This window comes from Belonocnema kinseyi, chromosome 7 (assembly GCF_010883055.1).
Source record: "Belonocnema kinseyi isolate 2016_QV_RU_SX_M_011 chromosome 7, B_treatae_v1, whole genome shotgun sequence".
Taxonomy (NCBI): domain Eukaryota; kingdom Metazoa; phylum Arthropoda; class Insecta; order Hymenoptera; family Cynipidae; genus Belonocnema; species Belonocnema kinseyi.
This window is the reverse complement of record NC_046663.1, coordinates 110,623,638-110,642,652: the sequence shown is the minus strand read 5'-3', so window position 1 is coordinate 110,642,652 and position 19,015 is coordinate 110,623,638. Positions and strand designations below refer to the sequence as shown.

General features: G+C 30.7%; 2 protein-coding genes across 4 annotated transcripts; one reads left to right on the top strand and one right to left on the bottom strand.

Moving 5' to 3' along the window:
* Positions 1-248: 248 nt before the first annotated feature.
* On the top strand, positions 249-8,775 carry LOC117177358 (protein abrupt). 3 transcript variants are annotated; one of them, XM_033367990.1, is made up of 4 exons: positions 249-343; positions 1,652-1,839; positions 2,109-2,285; positions 7,157-8,775. In XM_033367990.1, exons 2-4 carry the CDS (start codon positions 1,657-1,659, stop codon positions 7,817-7,819), a joined length of 1,023 nt encoding a protein of 340 aa, XP_033223881.1. In that variant the 5' UTR covers positions 249-343; positions 1,652-1,656; the 3' UTR covers positions 7,820-8,775. The 3 variants fall into 3 exon arrangements, with proteins under 3 accessions (XP_033223881.1, XP_033223880.1, XP_033223882.1); XM_033367989.1 differs by lacking the exon at positions 249-343 and adding an exon at positions 355-604 and having other exon boundaries at positions 7,157-7,819; XM_033367991.1 differs by lacking the exons at positions 249-343; positions 1,652-1,839 and adding an exon at positions 1,891-2,034.
* A 265-nt stretch (positions 8,776-9,040) lies between these two features.
* Positions 9,041-18,976, bottom strand: LOC117177078 (actin-interacting protein 1). The gene is made up of 11 exons (XM_033367562.1): positions 18,787-18,976; positions 17,643-17,764; positions 17,417-17,507; positions 17,136-17,283; positions 16,889-17,056; positions 16,642-16,810; positions 16,417-16,545; positions 15,874-16,299; positions 14,114-14,392; positions 12,590-12,740; positions 9,041-9,269 (listed from the first exon to the last, which is right to left on the bottom strand). The coding sequence occupies exons 1-11, from the start codon at positions 18,800-18,802 to the stop codon at positions 9,160-9,162; spliced, it is 1,809 nt and encodes a 602-aa protein (XP_033223453.1). The 5' UTR covers positions 18,803-18,976; the 3' UTR covers positions 9,041-9,159.
* Between the last annotated feature and the right edge of the window lie 39 nt (positions 18,977-19,015).

Here is a 19,015-nt window from a genome sequence, read left to right as displayed (position 1 = left end):
CATTAATTGTATAGAATAACCTTCCTCTAAATAAATGATAAAAGTGGACGCTTTTATTTTTCTGTTTAAACCTGTTATTTTTTTTACTCGCCTATCTTCATATGTCTTAAATTTTTTAAACGGATCCACGTTTACCTTTCGAGTCCGGCCGGTAATATCGCGACATATATAGAGGACGCGATACCCGGGTTGTGACAAATTAACGACAGTGGCGTACTCTGACTTTTAACTTTCTGTCTTTTGACTTTGATGTTCTATGGTTCTGATCACGTCTGATTTTTTATTGCAAAGTGCCATTTGCTAAGTGAAGTGACGTGAAGAAAAAAGTTTCCTGTTTTGGACGGTATGCAATAAATAATTGTTAGACTGTTCTTTAGTTATTAGGGAATCGACCTTTGATGCAAAAAACGTGAAATATTTTGAAAAAATTCAAGTGTCGAGATGAATTTAGCATGCCAATAAATAAGCTCGTGTCTTTCCTCCAGCCATGCCTGAGGACAATAATAGATTTGGCTGGAACCTACAGTCTGATTAAATAAATAGGATTGTCTCAGTCGCAAACACTCGAACCATTGGTGCTTAATAAGTGTTTCTTTAATCATTTGTAAGTGGCCTCTATAATATCACTATACCAGAAATTTTTTTCTCTTGAGATTTGAGCTACATAACCTTGCTAAATCCATGTCCTATGAACTTAAATTTCTCCATAATGCAAAATAAATTAATATATCATATTTTTCTGCCAGGGAATTTTTCAATAGAAAACTCGATTCTAAAAATTGGGAACTAGTCTTTATTTCTTATTAATCCACTCAAAAATAGTAAAGGGAACTTGTCACATTTGTTACAAGACTTCCTTTGGAAGACATTTCAAAGATAAAATCTATTGTGATATCGAAATATTTCGACCGTGTGTTTATTATTAGATTAGATTCGCGCGTAGTTGCATTAAGTCCTGTTGAAAATTTGGCAGGAATGATGTGTCAAAAGTTTTCTGGATAATTTCTGTAATGTTGATTTTGAAATTCAATTTCCTGTTTGATTATTTTGAAATGCTTAAAAATATTTAATAAAAATGCTGAAGATTTTTTTCTTTACATAGCATTTTACAAATTATAAACCTTTTTTCTGACACAAATTTGAACCAAATTTCCACATTTCAGGAGCGTGCTTTTGACAATTCACCGCTGTCATCTATTTTAGAAGTATATTCGAAGTTAGGGATTTTCGTTGCCTTGACTAGAATTAGACTACGTTGTAGAATTCTTTTTTTTTTGTTTGAAAACAGAAGATTGCTTTCAACTTGAATTTCTAAAAGACCTATATTTAGTTTAGACTTTCCAAACGCTACTGTGTTCAAATTAAAAATGTCTTTATCAGTTTTAATTTGTCAATTAAAGATCCCTAAAATCATAACGCTTTGTTTTCCTTCCAAGTTCTATAATTTTTAAACATAATTTATAAATTAATGAACAGACTGTAGGAAGACACGAGTCAAATTAGGCATTTTTACGTCACGTATTTGATCTAGATGCAAAAAATAAAACTATTTCCTGCGGTTGGCAGAAACAGAATACATATTTCGTTTTTCATTATGTCTGCCGCCTTGATTCAAACTGAACCGCTATTAACGAAATATTTACATTGTCAGGAATTATGGAAGGTCAACAATTTTGCTTACGGTGGCACAATTTTCAAAACACATTACTGAGTTCTTTACCAAAGTTACTGGATGGAGGTCACCTCACAGATGTTACGCTGAGTGCTGGTGGTAGACACATTCACGCCCACAGGATAATTCTTTCAGCTTGTAGTTACTACTTCAAAGAATTATTTAAAGTAATTAAATTAACTAAAAATAAATTTAGAACAATTTATACGAAATCCTCAGATAAAAAACAAAAAAATAAATAAAAAACTTGTTGAGCAAACTATGTATTAAAAATATTCTGAAATTTATTTTAAACTCCTCTACGATTGATATAGTTTTGCAAATGTATGACATTCATATTTTCAATGAAAATATTCGAAAAGGTTTGAATTTTGTCTTTAAAATAATTGATAAAGTTCCAAAAAGGCACTTTGATAATAATTTGCACAAATTCCAGGACTTGAATAACTCCCAGCACCCTGTTATCGTCTTACCAGGAATGGAGTATTCAAATTTGTGTGCACTAGTCACATTTATGTACAATGGAGAAGTAAATATTTATCAGGAACAATTACCTGCATTATTAGCAATGGCAGACACTCTGCACATTCGAGGACTGGCAGATATTGCCGGGGTAAGCCCCTTTTATTATTGCTTGAAATTTTGGCGGTTCAGTCTCTTAACGTTGTTCTATGAGTTTTGAAATTACTAATCAAGGCATTATTAATAGAAAAAACTCTTCAAGCATTGAAGTCTATAACTTACAATTAGAAAGAAAATATTTCCTAGAAAAATATCACTATACATCTTCAAAATTAATAAGTAACTTTAATTATCTCTAACATAGATAATTAATTTTAATTATTAACAGTCCATTTTACTATAAAATTTTCCGTAAAAAAGGAAGCCTTTTAACTCTACTTGGAGTCCATTTTACGTAAAATGGAAGAAAATAGCTTTTTTATTGAACGCAAATTAGTTGTACATGCACGCGATTAGCTGACAAAGAGAAAAAAATCGCTGAATGCTAATTTTCAGTCTAGCTGCTTGGTTTAAAATATTTACAGTGAAACCAAAGTTGACGTTATAATCCAGCATTTTTCCCCTTAATCGAATCCTCATTGAGGTGTTCAAAAAGGACATCGGTAATTCAGGGTGACGATTCTGCGGATTTAATATTTTTATACTATTTTAAATGCGTCTTCAAATTTTACAAAGCTTTACACTAACATAAAAATTTCAGTTCAGAACCTTTAATGTAACAAATCAGCAGGAAATAATAATTCGAAACTGAAAGTCTTTCAAAATAGAAAATTTGGTAATTCACAATGTTTAAATTTAGAGGAAAAAATCTGGTTTTTGAATATGGTATCCGAGGTTTCTTAATTCGATCGGCACCTTGAAATTAAATACACTTAAAATAGACATAGGCGTAAAAATGAATAGAATGCTATAGAATTAAAATGATGCATGAGTGATGATTAAATTTATAATTAGAGGCCCTGATTTGCCTAACATCTCAGTTTTGTAGAGAATGTAGTAGTACCACCACCTAATCAGTAGAATTAATGGATCCTATCTTCTTACATAGTCAACCCAGTATCTTTCCTCAAACCCTAAAATTAAAAAAAAAAACTAAAGTGATGTTGGAAAACTGATACAACACTTTTGCTTGCTCCTTCTCTAATCTTGATATTACCCTATGATCGTGTTGTTTTGTTCAGGTCACTTAAACACATTCACTGTCGTTCCTCAAGAAGTACTTCACAGAGGATTTAGCCAGTACATATTATGTTCGTATGTGCATCGAAGGAACGATAATGAATAAAAACGATATCCACGAGATCAAGAATCGTTGTGTGTGTTGCAACTAAATGCAAGTGGATGCATCCCATGGAACCTTACCCCATAGAATGAATTTACAGGTATATTTAAAATAGATTCTTCACGTTTTTTATTTCACATTTTCAATAGATACCTAGTTCTCTAGATCAAGTCTAGCCACTTTTTAAATTAAAAAAGTTTAATATTTGCGTTTTTGATTTTGATATTCTGGGTCGTTTATCCAATTTTCTAAATTAATCTGAACCATGCTACGATTATGTCGAAATAGTGAGAAATATATCTGTGGACATGGTTCCTTTACATTCTTACATGTTATCATCTCATTAATTTCATTCGCTCGCTTAGTATTAACGATAGATTTTCTTTCCAATTAACTAAAATCCCTCGAGCTGGTTTGACATGTAGAGATCCGTTGTTCTCGTGGTGGATTGGTTCTACGTACATGGATTCCTTTAGTTTTCTTCACAACAAATATAACTTTATGAATATACACTTTTATTTTATTGTATAAATAATAATTTCCTACCAGCTTGAGAGATTGGCAAACGACTCTGAATTGAAAGACCCAAAAGAAACTGGATAGCGGATATCAAATCTTTAAAGAGGCGGTGGCCACACTGGACCGAGAAACTGAGCATTATATACATATCAAGAAAGGGGAAAAATTATTACAATATTGAATAGTTAAACACTCAGAATTTAAAAGTCTTGAAATTAGAAACTTTCGAAAAATGTCGAGAGCGGTCAAAACTTGACGCTTTACAATTTGTTACTTTAAATTAAAGACTACCAAATTAAAAAGTATTTCAATCAAACCATTTCGAAATTTTATTATTTCAGCCTGTTAAAATTAAACAATTTAAAGGCTGTGTCTAGTCCTCCAGAAAAAATGGGAGAGTTGGAAAAGGAGATGGACTAGTCGTCCCGAATTTTCGGGACGACTCACTAAACTTATAAAAAAAGTATGTGACTGCTCATATCGACTTTCGGGATGACAAGACACTTCGCAATTCAAAATTTAATTTTTTAAAACGTAACAACTTAAAACATTCAAAATTGAAAGCGTTTTGAATTTTAAGTTTTAGATCGTAAGCGTAAAAAACTAAAATATTTTATTTTTATAATTAAAAATGGTAAATTTTTGAATTGGAAGCGTTCTAATTTGATTGTTAGTAAAAAAATTACAATTCCTAAATCAATTAAACTCCATACACAACCGACAGAAAGTTAGGGTATATTTCTTTTTTTTTTAATGTTGGAGAATTTAAACTTCACTTTAAAAAAAAATTTGCAAGATTAGAAAATTTCGTGTCAAATCTACCTACGTTAAAATTATTTTAATAAGCGAGTCAAAAAGTACCTAGATTTAAAGTCAAATTTTTTTTAATAAGCATTTTGTAATTCTGAATTAAACTCTTGTATCAAATATAGGTTAACGAAGAATCTTGGAATTTTGTCATCCCAAACATTTATATTGCACGAGTAAATATTTTTTATGAATACTCCACAATTACATGATATTTAATCGTGCTCTTGATTTAGATTTAAAGAGTAGAATTTGCTCTTTATTTTATGATTTGTCCAATTTTTAGAAACATTTTTCTAGATTTGCTAAAGAGGTGAAGTCAAGATTTACAAAGTCGTAGATGCAGTTTACAGATATTTATGTTTGATGTGAAGTGTATGAATTTTAAAACAAAGTATTTCGTCCCAAAATTCGGTATGAGTAGTCAAATATTTTTTATAAACTTCGCTAGTCGTCCCGATTTTTCGGGATGACTATTCCATCCCCCAGTTATTCGGAACGACTAGACACAGTCATTTTAAAACGGTCGAAGGAAACGTATCCTTCGGTAATTTAAATTGTACGAATTGAATTTTAGAGCGTTCGATATTGAACATTTTCATAACTTATGAGTGCTTAACATTTGTGTTGCTTTATTTGAATCATAAGAAATAAACAAACTGAAGCAATAAAAATAGCATAATTACAAATAAAGCGAATTGCTAAAAATTCAACTTTCCTCCTTCCTTACTTTTAATTTAAAATAGTGGATATTCAACAATTGCAATTTTATATTGATTGAAATTAATCTAATAAAAATTTGACAGCAACAGAAAACAAAAACTTGTAAAAGCATCATTCACATTTAAAAAAATAATTTCAATTTCTTTTTATTTGAGGAATTAGATCCAAAAAAAATTCTTGTGGTTGAATCTATATTAAATCAAGCAGGTTTTACACGTGAAGTCGAAAAATCTCTCGGAAATGAACTATATTGTTTTTTTTTTAGAGGAAATTAGGCGATACGTATTTTTACTATTTGTAAAAAAGACGAGTATGAAATCTATTTTCTCAACAACAACAACAAAAAACCGCACTATAAACCCTTTGAAGAACAACATATCTCTTGCGGAAAAGATTCTGTGATTTTGGTTGATCAAGAATCGAACTTTTGAGAACGGCAAAAGAACCGATCGCTAGAGAACGACACAGGCCTTCTTGTGCAATTTTGATGCACAATTTGTTTTTGAAAAGTTTATGCTGGTATAAAAAATGTACTTTTACAGAATCTGTTACTTGGGCATGTACATGCACAGTCTCCCTGACAGGAGATGAATTCGGCTTTGTGAGTTTTCTGTCAGTTAAATAAATTTTTGGGCCAGTTGAAGTTTTATTTTTAATCGATTTTTCTCGTTTTCTAGAAAGTTTGTACATCTAAAAAAGTTCTACAAAAAATATATCTTGCTATTTTGTGATATCTTCCATAATTTGCGAAAAAAATTCAAAAATTATATTGGTAGGGAAAAAATTATCCGGGCCTAAAAAATGGTTCAATCCACATCAAACTGATAGGATGTCTCTCTTATATTAACAGAAACTTTCAAACAATAAAATGAATAAAACAGGTGGGATTTTCCAGAAAATATTTTTTTCATATGTTCAAAATTCGAAGAAAGAAATCAAAGATTCTCTGGAAAACGCCACATATATTTTAACATTTTTTCGTATCTGTCGTTTGCGATAAAATCCAATTTTATGAAAACAAAATTCTCCTGGCCACAAAAGTTATTTAAACCTCGAGAGATTCTGCGACTTCGAGTGAAGAACCTGTCTGATTTGAAATGGATTCTGTTTTGTAAAATTTTAAAGCCATTATGTTCAAAGTTCAGCAATTTCAAGAAAGTGTTTGAAATTAAGCATTTAGATATTGCAAATAAAATCAGTAAAAATTAAGTATTGAAATGAATTGTGAAAAATTAAATGATTTTAAATCAGAAGCAGCAGAAATGAACCAATTAAAAATGTTAAGTGATTGAAATTGAACTAATAACAGTTCGACAGGCATACAAATTAATAGCATAAATCCTATTTTCTTATTTTTTGAATTGCGGCTCTTCAAACTCATCCGTTATATTATTTCCTGATTTTCGTTTTGAATTTATTGGAAACTATTTTTATCTAAAGTAGTTTTTCTAAACATTTTATTTTTAAATTTATCAATATACAAATTTAAAATCTTCTAATCCATGTGCTTTTTAAAAATCTATTTCAATTTCTTTTCATTTGAATAAATAGATCAAAATTTTGTGTAGATTGTTCAAAAATTAAAGCCTCTTGCAGTTTTTTTTCAAAAAGATCTCTAATTTCCATTCCAGAAAAATTCAAACTACGATAATGGAATGGTTGTCGATCCACCGATTTCTTCTCAGGGGAAGGAAGTCGCCAACATGACGGTAATGACAGAGGCAAAAGACAATAATCTAAGCTCAGATACGTTGGAGTCAGTACCTGGAAATTACGTGAATGACAATATAGAAGAGGAATCATCGAACGACTTAGATAGTATTCCCTGTAGTGTGAAAACCAAACCCTACTATTCCATAAATGCTAAGCTAAACCAAAGAGAAAGAAAATCTGTGATAGGAAATGTCCCTCCTATAAAACAGATCGAGACGAATTATGTAGGAAACGTTGTTGAAGAATCGCCACCGATTATGGAAGAGAGAAATCCAATGTTAGAAAATGCAAAGCCTCCACCAATTTTAGACGCGAATTTTAAATTTCTCTCTGGATCACTTTCTAACAGGACCTCACAGACTTGCAATAAAACAAGCGTGACTTGTCTAATTTGCGGTAAACAATTGAGTAATCAGTATAATTTGAGAGTTCACATGGAAACTCACAGTAATAGTTCGTATAGTTGTACAGCCTGCTCACACGTGTCACGCTCTCGTGATGCACTCAGGAAGCACGTTTCGTATAGACATCCTGTGACGTCTCCGCAAAAACGTCCTAGATATAATTCGTCAAAACCATAGAAAAGTTTCTAGCAAATATTTTAAAGTCGATTTCGATACCTCTATGTTGAAAGAACGTCTCTTGGAGTGTATGACTAAATCTAAAACGACCTCTCTGGCGTTGGTCGTCCAAACTAACCCATTGCTTTTTAACCCTCAAACCGTACACTGTTGCGAATTCGCACCCAAAGTTTTTTCATTTTGTTGGCATTTACGCAATCACCGCTGCAGCGGATTATCCCCACATATATTAAATATATATGTTGAATATATTAAATAATTAATATTAACATTGCGAACAAACCAATTCGCACCAGTGAACCGTTTACGCATGGTAAACACGGTAAACAGCAGAAAGATTTAGTAATTAGTACTCGCTGTTTTAGTATATGATTTAGAATTATTTTCAATTCACTTGAATTCTTTTTAATTGCTTGGGATGCTTTTAAACTCTTTCGGAGTCAAAGAATTTCGTGGTTAATTTAGAGGCTCAGCGCCAGTGTGGTTGTTGAGTTTAAACGTACACTGAAAGAGGCTCTTTTAACATCTGGCTATTGATTTAATTGTTTAAAATCTCCGTGAATTGAGAGATTTTCCACCGAAAGTGGGTTTCAGTTTGGAAATAATTTTTGGTATAGGAGAGTTTTGAAAAACGCTGAAATACTTTAAGATACTTTTGAGGGTTTCTGAGAGTAGATATTAATGGAAGGGCGAACAAGTTCCTTGAAACCTTTAGTGTTCAAATTGTTATTGTTTCCTTGTTATCGTTAAATCGTTTTAATAAAGACATCTTAGATATACGATATGTATATATTATATATGTAATCTCCATTTTCACGACGAGCTGTACTTTAAAAGTTCATTGTCACTAGGTCATCTAACTGTCATATATTTAGGTTTTGTAGATAACAATCGTGTAAATATGTAGAATTGTTTTCCTATACATAAATGGTTGCGCTCAGAAAAGTTATAAAATAAATATATTTTAAAGTGGAACGAAGTGGTTTTTTCTTACAGTATCCTTGTTCGTATTTTAATGATTGAAAACAAGAGGGAATATTTTTAGTCTTATATTATTTGTACATCTTGAAACATATTTTCGAAGCAGATAAAAAAATGTTGTGTATAAATACAAAATTTTCAAGACTGGATTGGAAGATAAAATAAAAATTTGTGAATTAAGAAATAGATTGGAATTAAAAATAAAGAAGTTCGTGATCAATTGTATATCAAGAATTGTATTAAAAAATAATATACAATATTTGTAAGCTACATGGTAAATAAATAAAATGCATTTGTAGTTAGTTATGCCACCAAAATAATTTTAAAAAACCGTGACAGTTTGACGTTCCGAAAATGGATTAAATCTTCTCGACACGCCATATTTTAGTATTGCAATCCTGGCCCACGGAAATCAGAGTCTCCTCGTCTAACCAAACGAGACGAGTAATTTGACTTTGTGGATGTGCGTCTGAAAATAAAAAATGTATATATTTCTGATTGAGTACGAATTGAATTGAAACAAGTATTCTTGCAATTGCCAAATCAGGGTGGCTGCTGTACCGGGAAAATGGAGAAATGATGAAGGATTTTTTAAGACCGGGAAGAAGCAGGACATTAAATTGCACTTATTTTTAGACTGGAAATTAACAAAATTATATAAAAAAATGTCCAATCACTTGAAATGTCATTAACTTTAAATTGCATGAAATTATGAAACTTTTCACGAATTCGATTTGAAATTCTTTTAGAGTGGATTATCTGTAAATATAAATGAATTAACATATTAGAAATTAACTTATAATCTAAAATATTTAAAATTGAATAATATTTGATCATGCCGAAGTTATAAAATAAAAACTGAATTCTAAATCTGCTCAAAATTAAACTTTTTTTAACTGAAACGTTACGAATTGAAAAAATCGTATTACACATTGCATACGATTATGAATGGGTATTATCTGATTCAGGAACAATAATTGCAAAAGAAAATGATTAATTTAAATAAAAACTTTTTATTTAACTATTTTACATTATTTATTAAAAAATAGTTAAACGGGCATCTTTTAAGAAAATCCTGACTTACAAAGTCTACTTCTATTTATAGACTATTTGAATGGCTAACGTCCAAAAAGAGGTAACCCACATTTTTATTTGTTCACAGGAGGCAGGAAAAACGTTCGTACTTTGCAATTTTTATATTTTAAACAACAACAATCAATTTTATGTTAGGTGACCACTCTACACACAGCGTCTAGAAATTTCAGTTTATTATTTACAAAACTATGAATTTTATAAGTGTTTCGTAGCTGGATGGGGTAACCCCAGGAGTAGCTGGTAGCTTAAAAGGGATAACCCACATATCGATCGTCCTTTACTTTCATATCAGTTTAAGGATAAATTCGTAGATTTGTCAGTGGAATTATTTCATATTAAAAACTCGTAAATTACCGTATGTGTTTAAAGTTATTCGTTTTTTTTTTCAAATAAGTAAAACTATTTTATTAAAAAAAAAAAAAATGATTTAAAACAGTTTTTTGCTGATCATTAGAAACGAAAAATTCTTTCCACGATTTTATAATTTAAAAATAAATTTGTAACAACGTATGTTAATGCTTATAAAATTTTGTTACGCCATTTGTATCTGCGATTTACATAAATAAAAAAAATGTAATTGAAATTATTGAAGAAGTAATTTTTGTAATGAAAAAATCGTGTAATTTTAAACGAAAAGGAATATAATGTTACCACGGTGTTTCATTGTTCAAACATAATATATATTCATACTTTTCGTTTAAGAATTTCACCATTTCAATGTATACAAAATGCAAAAATGAGTATTAGAAATCTTTGAATCATGAAAAAAGTAGACTAGTTGTAATAAATTTGAGGAACTGTAATTAACTTTAAAATAGTCGGGTTTGCCTTTAGCACGCACTTTCGGTTTCTCGTACTCCTCATCACTTCGACGCGGGTCGCGGTGCAATTTCACGCGATCTCATTTTCTTCAGCCAACTTTGACGGTAAACATTTTACTAAAATGTTTATAAAACTGTGCTGAACAATCAACATCCTTGCAAGGAACAAAAAATATCTAAAAAATACATGTTGAAAGCGAGAAAATGAGCGGTACTAACGTCTCAGAATCTGGGAATAGTATTAAAAAATCCCGAGCGTCCACAGGAGTCAATGAGGGGTTACCACCTTTTGGCTGCTAGTTATAGCCGGGGTTACCACAATCGTGATTTTGATGATATATTATTTAAAAAAACTAAAATCAGTTATGGATTTCTTTCAAGGGCTATAGACGAGAATTTTGCCAGAGAATTTAAAAAAAGTGCACTTTGAACATTTTTAGGGTCACCCCGTTTTTAACTCCAGCCATTCATTTATTGTAAGGTGTTTTAATTGATTTGGTTTACCATTGTTTTTCACATATTTGTATCATACCATAGCTGAATGTTTGAAAAAACATTTATATTTTTTTACACATTTAAAACTGGATTTTTTCTTATAATTTACGCTTATAGAAGCTCGATATCATAGAAAGGGAAAAATTAACAATTTACAATCTTTAGATTATGAAACTTTACATTCGCCTGATGTCAATCTCAAATTTTCAAAAACTATCACTCACGTTTTATTTTATAGAAATTATCTTGAATAAAAATGCGGGTATTGAAATCCTACACATTTGGATGTTTGGGATGCAAATAGATATAAGCGGGTTGCGGAGTTTGTTTCTGATGAGTGGACTCCCTGCAGCCATTCGCCGTGCAAGGTAAAAAAACTTGCCTCTTCAGCTTCGAACCAAGAAAATCAACGAAAAAGATTTTGTCTCGAAAAAGAATTATGGAATTATTTTTTTATAAATATTTCAATATCATTCATAAAAATTGATGAATATTTTTCTCATTCTGTAAAAAAATACATTTTCCTTTGTTTGCCATAACAAAAACGACATGCAGTTGTTCATAGTGAAAAATATAGGGGAGAAAAGCCGCGAGTCGATACGCGGCTTTTTTATCAGTAAAATATCTCAACGTCCACAATGGTTTTACGAGTCCGAACGAAAAAAATTATCATACGTCACACATGATGTTAAAGACCAAATACAACTTTTCAGTGATTTACGGTTTAATCCTGCAGCGAATTACAAATTAGTCACGAAAAACTGGTTATTTAATCAAATCTATTTGTTGGTCAGAATTCTCGTTTGCGTAGATGGATAAAGTTTTCTTTTGCAAATTGATTGAGGGCGCATGTGCACTGAATAAAGTGAATGTCCTTGTCGCTTCTTTCATTGCAAATCTTATAATTCCTACATAGGATAATCTGTTGAAATTATTGTAAAAAGAGGATAAAAACTTTATAATTATTGAATTTAGAAATTAATTTTTGCATTCATTTTAATACATTATTATATTATTTAATTTGAATTTCTTTATTCGTTTTGTAATCATCATTGTCCTATTCAAATTTATGATCTTTTAAGACCTCCATATCATTTTGAATTTCAAAACATTCATGTTAACATTAATAAATCGTAAAATATCCATAGGAATTATTTCAGGTAGTCTCATTCAACTCTAATCACTCAGCAATCTAACGCATGCGGAATGGCAGATATAAAGCACCGCGCATAGGTGGCAGATTAAAACTGTGGTCAACCGATTGGATTTTTATTCTTTCAAACTGCTAATGACAGATACGCGATTCAAATCGACTAGCTTTCTATCGGTTCTTTTTTCCTATGATTATAAATTTAAAATGAGTTAAAAATCCACATACGTTTAATAATAGTGTGCTTCGCCGGGTGTGTTAGACTCCAAATTATAATTGTCGTATCGAGACTTCCGCTCGCAACCATAATTGAATCAGGCGACCAGGCGACGGAATTTACTCTCGCACTATGGAAGCCCCATTCTCTATCATGTGCAAACTAAAAAAACACAATAATTAGAGATTATTTTCCATAATATTAACTATAATTTTCAATATCAGGGTGTCTAGCGACCTGGAAAATCTTGAAAACCTGGAGTTCTTGAATTTTTCATAAGAACCTTAAACTTTAACGATATTTTATTCTTTTCTAATAAATGATTTATTTTATTGAAAAGCGAAAAGTAATTTAAATCTTTAATCTATTATAAAACACAACTTCTCGCTTAGAATGTGAAACTAAAAAAATAAAGATATAATTGATCGTTTACTGATGAAGAGATTTAAAGATACATGACTGTGCCCAATATTACACAGATTATAACAAACAGACTTTAATATTGTAAATAATTTTTTGACTTTCTCTCCGCTTAGCATAGAAATATTTTATTTTTAAATAACACTTCATCTCTTGAGAGTAATAGGGAACACAAAGTCAAATTTCACATTTAAAACCTGCTATAGAACGTTATCGTAAACATTTTTTCTGATAGTCAACTTACAAATCATAAAAATTATGAGTAAAAACGGTAGATGTTAATTCAGTTTCAGTTTTATAATACTATAAAAGGGCGGAGAAAAATGCTAGCTAATTGACATATTATATTCAAATATTGTAACCTGCAATTAAGAGTTTTTTGTTTTAGTAATCTTTTAAAATGTTACTTTCAAAGTAGCATTTTAATTATTTCTAAAAAGTCTATCATTTTTATTACTAAGTATTTAATAAAGTACAATAGTTCAAATAATTATTAATGGTTACTTTCAAAATCTTCTTCAGGCACTGTTATCTGTTTTTTTGATTTCTGCTAAATTAAATGAGTAATTGCATCAAAATGTATGCCAGTGCGCTCTTTGTTGCATATTATTTATAGACCGTTTTTCTGATGACTTTGATATTTCTAAACATTTTTAATAAGGTATACCAGGATAATATTATTAAAAGATTTTAAACTTATTTTCTCAGTTTGGCAGTGAGTAAAAATGGCGTATTCTAGCTCTAATGCGACGAGTTACGTTTGAAAAAAAAAGAATTTGTTTATTGATGGTTCTGCTATCATAAAAAAATGTTGCCGTTAAAAATGATGTACAAAAAGGGGGAACTAGAAAAATTTGATTTATTGACCGGGAAAACCTGAAAAGACCGGATTTTATCCATACGAATCGCTACGTACACCCTGATAATACATATTAAGAACATTTTTTATTCTAGTCATTGAATATTTAAAGCATTGATATTGGCCTTTGGATGAGAACTCACCCTCTGAAGATCCGATAAACGCAAGTTACAAAGTTACGAATAAATAATTAGCACTTAGATAGTTAAAGAGAGGCATAATAGTGGAAAAATGATTCAATATAGTGTGAAATTACCTTATATGCCGGAAGAGAATAGAGAATAACCTTTCGATTAGCATCGCATGCTACCACGTAATTATTGTCAGGACTGTAAGAAACGTCTGTGATCGGACCTAAATGTTCTAATTCAGTCTTCGGAGATAATTTGTTTCCCTCTAACGTATAAATATGAACCTTGTTATCACAAGCCCCACCCACTGCGACTTCTCCATTTCCTTGATTGATCGAAACACACGAGGGCTCGTAATCGACCGGCGAACTCGATACTTTTCTTCCGTTTTGGATGACCGTCAACTGCAAAATAAGGGATAAAATTACGTTAAGTTTTTTCCCCTGATCCATAATTTGTGACTAATAAAAACCGCTTTTTAAATACTAACCAGATTTCAGCGGAAAAAAGTGTCAATAGTTGCATAAATTTTGGAAAAATAGTAGATCTTTTTTTTTTTTAATTGAACAAGGTAACAAGCGGCATTAAATTAAATTCAATTAAAGTGATATAAAACGCTATATGTATTGAAAAATATCTCAAATAATCGACAATATGTAGTAGCTTGAATGTTCTTTTTCCCAGTATTAAAACCTATGTATTAGCAAATAATATTTGCACAAATGTAACTATTCGTTAAACCCATCCAATTGTATTGTAAATTACAAGGCATACAAGGCATATGCGACTTGAACAAAATAGTATTTTAAACCAATTGCATAACATTATATTGACAATTTTGCATTCTATTTTGAATTTATAAAATATTTTGTGTTAAATCTAAATTGAATTGATAGAAATGCTATTTTAATATTTTGTTATCACATTTACGAAATTTGGTATAAAACTTCTTCATTCAATTTCTTATACCAGCATTGTTATAAAAGTTTTATTTTCAAAGTCCAGATATTTTCTAGGTTTTTAGTAAAAGTATTTGTTCAAAAAACATCTAAATCTTACGCCGACAGTTCCATTCTAGAAAAATTAAATACTTTAGAGGAAGAGAAAAACATTAATAAAGAAGAATAATCGCATAAAATTAAGCTAATTAAAATCTGATTTTGAAGTATTTTGTAATCTCAGGGATTTCCACACAAAAGTTTAAACTGATCGACTTGCATTATTTTCAAATTCGAAAAGTTTAAAGTTTACGTGGATATTGAACTTTCGTCGTTAATTTAAAGTTTCTTTCGGTTAGAAAATGCCATTCAGAGGTCATTATACAAATTTTACCTAGTAATCTTTAAAAACTTAGTGTTTTCTTACAAGTGTTTGAAAAAAAATTAATATTTAAGAACTCTAGACAGACATTTAAGTGTTTTAATGTATTTCAAATATAATATTGTTTAAATTATTTTTTTTCTGGTCATTTACGTTTCATAAAAGTTTACTTTACTTCAAGATTTTTTTAAAAAGAAAACATTCTCTATAACTCTACTGTTTTTAGTTATGAAAATAATTAAATAATCTTCAAACACAGTATTTTCATGCAAAGTTTTTTCTTAAAAAAATTATTTTGAGGGTATTTAAAAAATAAAAATATTCAGATTAATGCTTTTATGCATTACTTATTTTTGAAGCCATCCACATTCAAATATTGTTAAATTTAGAATTTGATTATTTAAAAAATAAATTGTTTGATTCGAAGCTTTTTAAAATTTAAACGATTCCACATCACTAATTGGGACAAAATGGTGAAATTTTTTTTTCAAACTAGGGGCATTGCTAAAAAAAATGTGTCAAATAGTGTTTATAGTGGCGTGAGTTCAAACCCTGCATCAAGTACCTGTCTGACAGAAGCGACGACCACAATATCGCCATAAATATCGAGACCGTGAGGTTGAGAATCCAACTTTACAGACGCAGATTCTGAATAAGAATTGGTTGCAATATCAACAACTCGGAAGGTGTCATCAATTCCAGCCGTATATAGAGAATTCTCGGCTGCCTTCATTCCGTTAATTTGATTTCCATGACCTTGACCCTGAACCCGATCATTTTCTCCAGTTTTGGCGTTCCAGTTTGTAATGTATCCGTCGTGGGATCCGGTGTAAATTGTACTTCTGTCAGGACTTAAGGCTAATACTGTTATTGGTTTGTTATGTCCCTTTATTATCCTGAGAGGTTTGCTAGGATCGTCAACATTGAGATAGTTTATAAATCCACTGAGTGAGACTGAAAGCAAGTGGTTTCCTTGCCACAAACAACTCACCTGAAAAACAAATTACTTTATAGATTCGACTCTAATAATTAATCATCTCTTTTGCAATATAATTATTCATTTTGTGAGAAGGTATTGGTATATATGTAACAGATTCTAATGACGTACTTGCTGATCATCAACTGTCGAACCCATGTTGAACTCACTAATAATCGATCGAGTCTCAACGTCCCAGAGTTTGCAAGTTTTGTCTCCGGATGCTGTTAACAATTGTGTCCCATCTGGCTTCCATGCCACCTGTTGAATATTTCAAGTTTATTAATATTCTTATAGTTAACATATTTAATTTGGAGGATTCATTCAAATTTTTTCGATTTAGATTCAATTTCTTACTCCGTAAACACCGCCTTGGTGGGCAGGAGAGCCCACTTCCCCAACAATTTCTGACGAAACTCCATCGTAGATAAATACTTTCCCATCAAATCCTGCGGAAGCGAAGAGGCTTCCGGATGGTGAATACCGTACGGCTTGAACGAAACGAGTGTGATCTTGTTTCGTCATCCTAATTTAAAACAATACGAAAATTTTATAAGTCTTAAAGACAAATCACGTGTATTTAGAGTGCTGAAAAAAGGCATACTTAAATTTAAATGGTGGGCCTTCAAAGACAGCAACAGTATTATCTTCACTTCCAGTAATCAGTCTGAATGGCCTCACAGGTCTAAAGTCACAGGAATTGATCGATTTGCTCTGACCGGAAATTTCACCCACAGATGTTCCCGTTTCTGCCATAAAGACATGACCGAATCTGAAAAAGTTAAACATTTACTCAATATAAACATTTCGTTAATTTAGTATTTATATTATTTCTTGAATTAGTAATTTACCTTTCTCTGCCTTCACCGACAACAACCATACGTTGGCTATCGGGTGACCAGGCGATATCCTTAATTGGTCCACTAATAGGTTGGAATTCATTTTTTAATATGTGTTCCTTATTGACAGTATCCCAAATGCGAATTTTTCCTGACTGATCTAAATTAAGTTAAAAAAGAAAAATATTATTACCAAGATTCTTCTTTTGTTTTAAATTAATCACTTAGAAAGATATTTAGTAAAAGTAAGAATTTAGTTTCAATTTAAAAAAATAAAATGAGACTGTACGTACCTCCAGAAGCAATGTAGAAACCGCTTGGAGAGTATTTAGCAACATTTACAGGGCAAGAGTGTTCGGTATAAATATCAGAAATAGCTGGATTCTATAAATAATTTAAATACTCACTTTTATTCCATAGCACTAATAATATATTTAGTATAAATTATAACATCTAATATTTGTTTATTAAAGTAAATATAAATATTAAATTTTCACACTATTGCACAATGAAACTTACATCAATATTGCGAATAATAACGCTATTTCCATTGGTGTATAAAAAATTTTTTCCTTTTGGATCGCTACCCAACACCAAGGGTTGTCCTCTTTGTGTGCGAGGTAAAGTAGCAAATATGTATTCTGAAAAAAGATTAATCACTTGCGATTTAAGAGTTGTTAATAATTCATGCAATCTATAACAAATAATTAGTTATCTTCACAATTTTGTTTAAAAACTACTTTGCTTACAAACATTACAAAGTGTATAAAACATTTTCGAAGCGAGAAATGTGTTCCAAATTGGTTGCTAAATAAATAAATATTAATAAATAAAAGCACCAAAATTAAAAATAAATGAAAAGGGAAGATTAAGCTAAGAATTCCATTTGAAAAATTATGAAAGCCTGTTTCAAAACTGACTAAATAACTAATTTTATTAGTTTTGTAGAATAACACCTGCTCCAACTGATAAATTGGCTGGAATCCAGATCCGAATATTATCCTCTATTTTCGTCCCGAATGTTATATTTCTATTATTAAATATATGTTTACAGCCTTCAATTAAATTAAAATGCCCTCATTATTCACACAAAAAAACCTAAAGGGTTATTAAAAATAAAAAGTACAGTATTTACACTTGATTTGAATTAATCTTCTTTTACCACAATAAAAAAATACACTCCAGTACACAAAAATAAAATCATAATGATTTGTCCCTCTATAATGCAAAAATAAAAACAAACAGGACACGAATTAAAAAACCTATTTACTTTCTAAAAATACTCATTTGGATTATTTCCAATCATCTAGACTCCAGTGATTCGAGTTTAAAACAGTTAACCTAATATAAAATAATTTACCACCTGTTGCATTTTGCAATAATTTCTAGAAACAAACTTCTCGAGACAATAGGGCTTTGAACCTGCTCTAAAAGTGTTTAGAAAAATGTAAAAATGTTTATTTTAAAAAAATTGGGACGAGACTGCTGACTCAATCCGGAACTGATAAAGCTTCTGAGGAGATACTTTGGCATAAAATTGTTAATTAAATGAATGTAATATAACGGTTAAAAAAAAATTCAGCATTTTGTCGGTGACTACGTGTGCAAAATAATAACCTGCGTAACATATCTGGAATACTAAACAATTGGTGACAAGACTTACTAGTTTCATAGGACATCCTTAATTAGCTGATTCACTTTATTTCACTTGGTGTGCGATAAATCCGGCAAAAGTCCGGTAAAAGGAGGTGATTTGTCACCAACTTAACTTGGTAGTTTATAAGTGTCTATCTCTACACCTCTTCAGTCCCCCACACAGTTCACACTGCAAAATATTTGTTCCGCCCTTCTCCTTATTTGGTTAGAACATTGACTATGTGAATACAAGATAT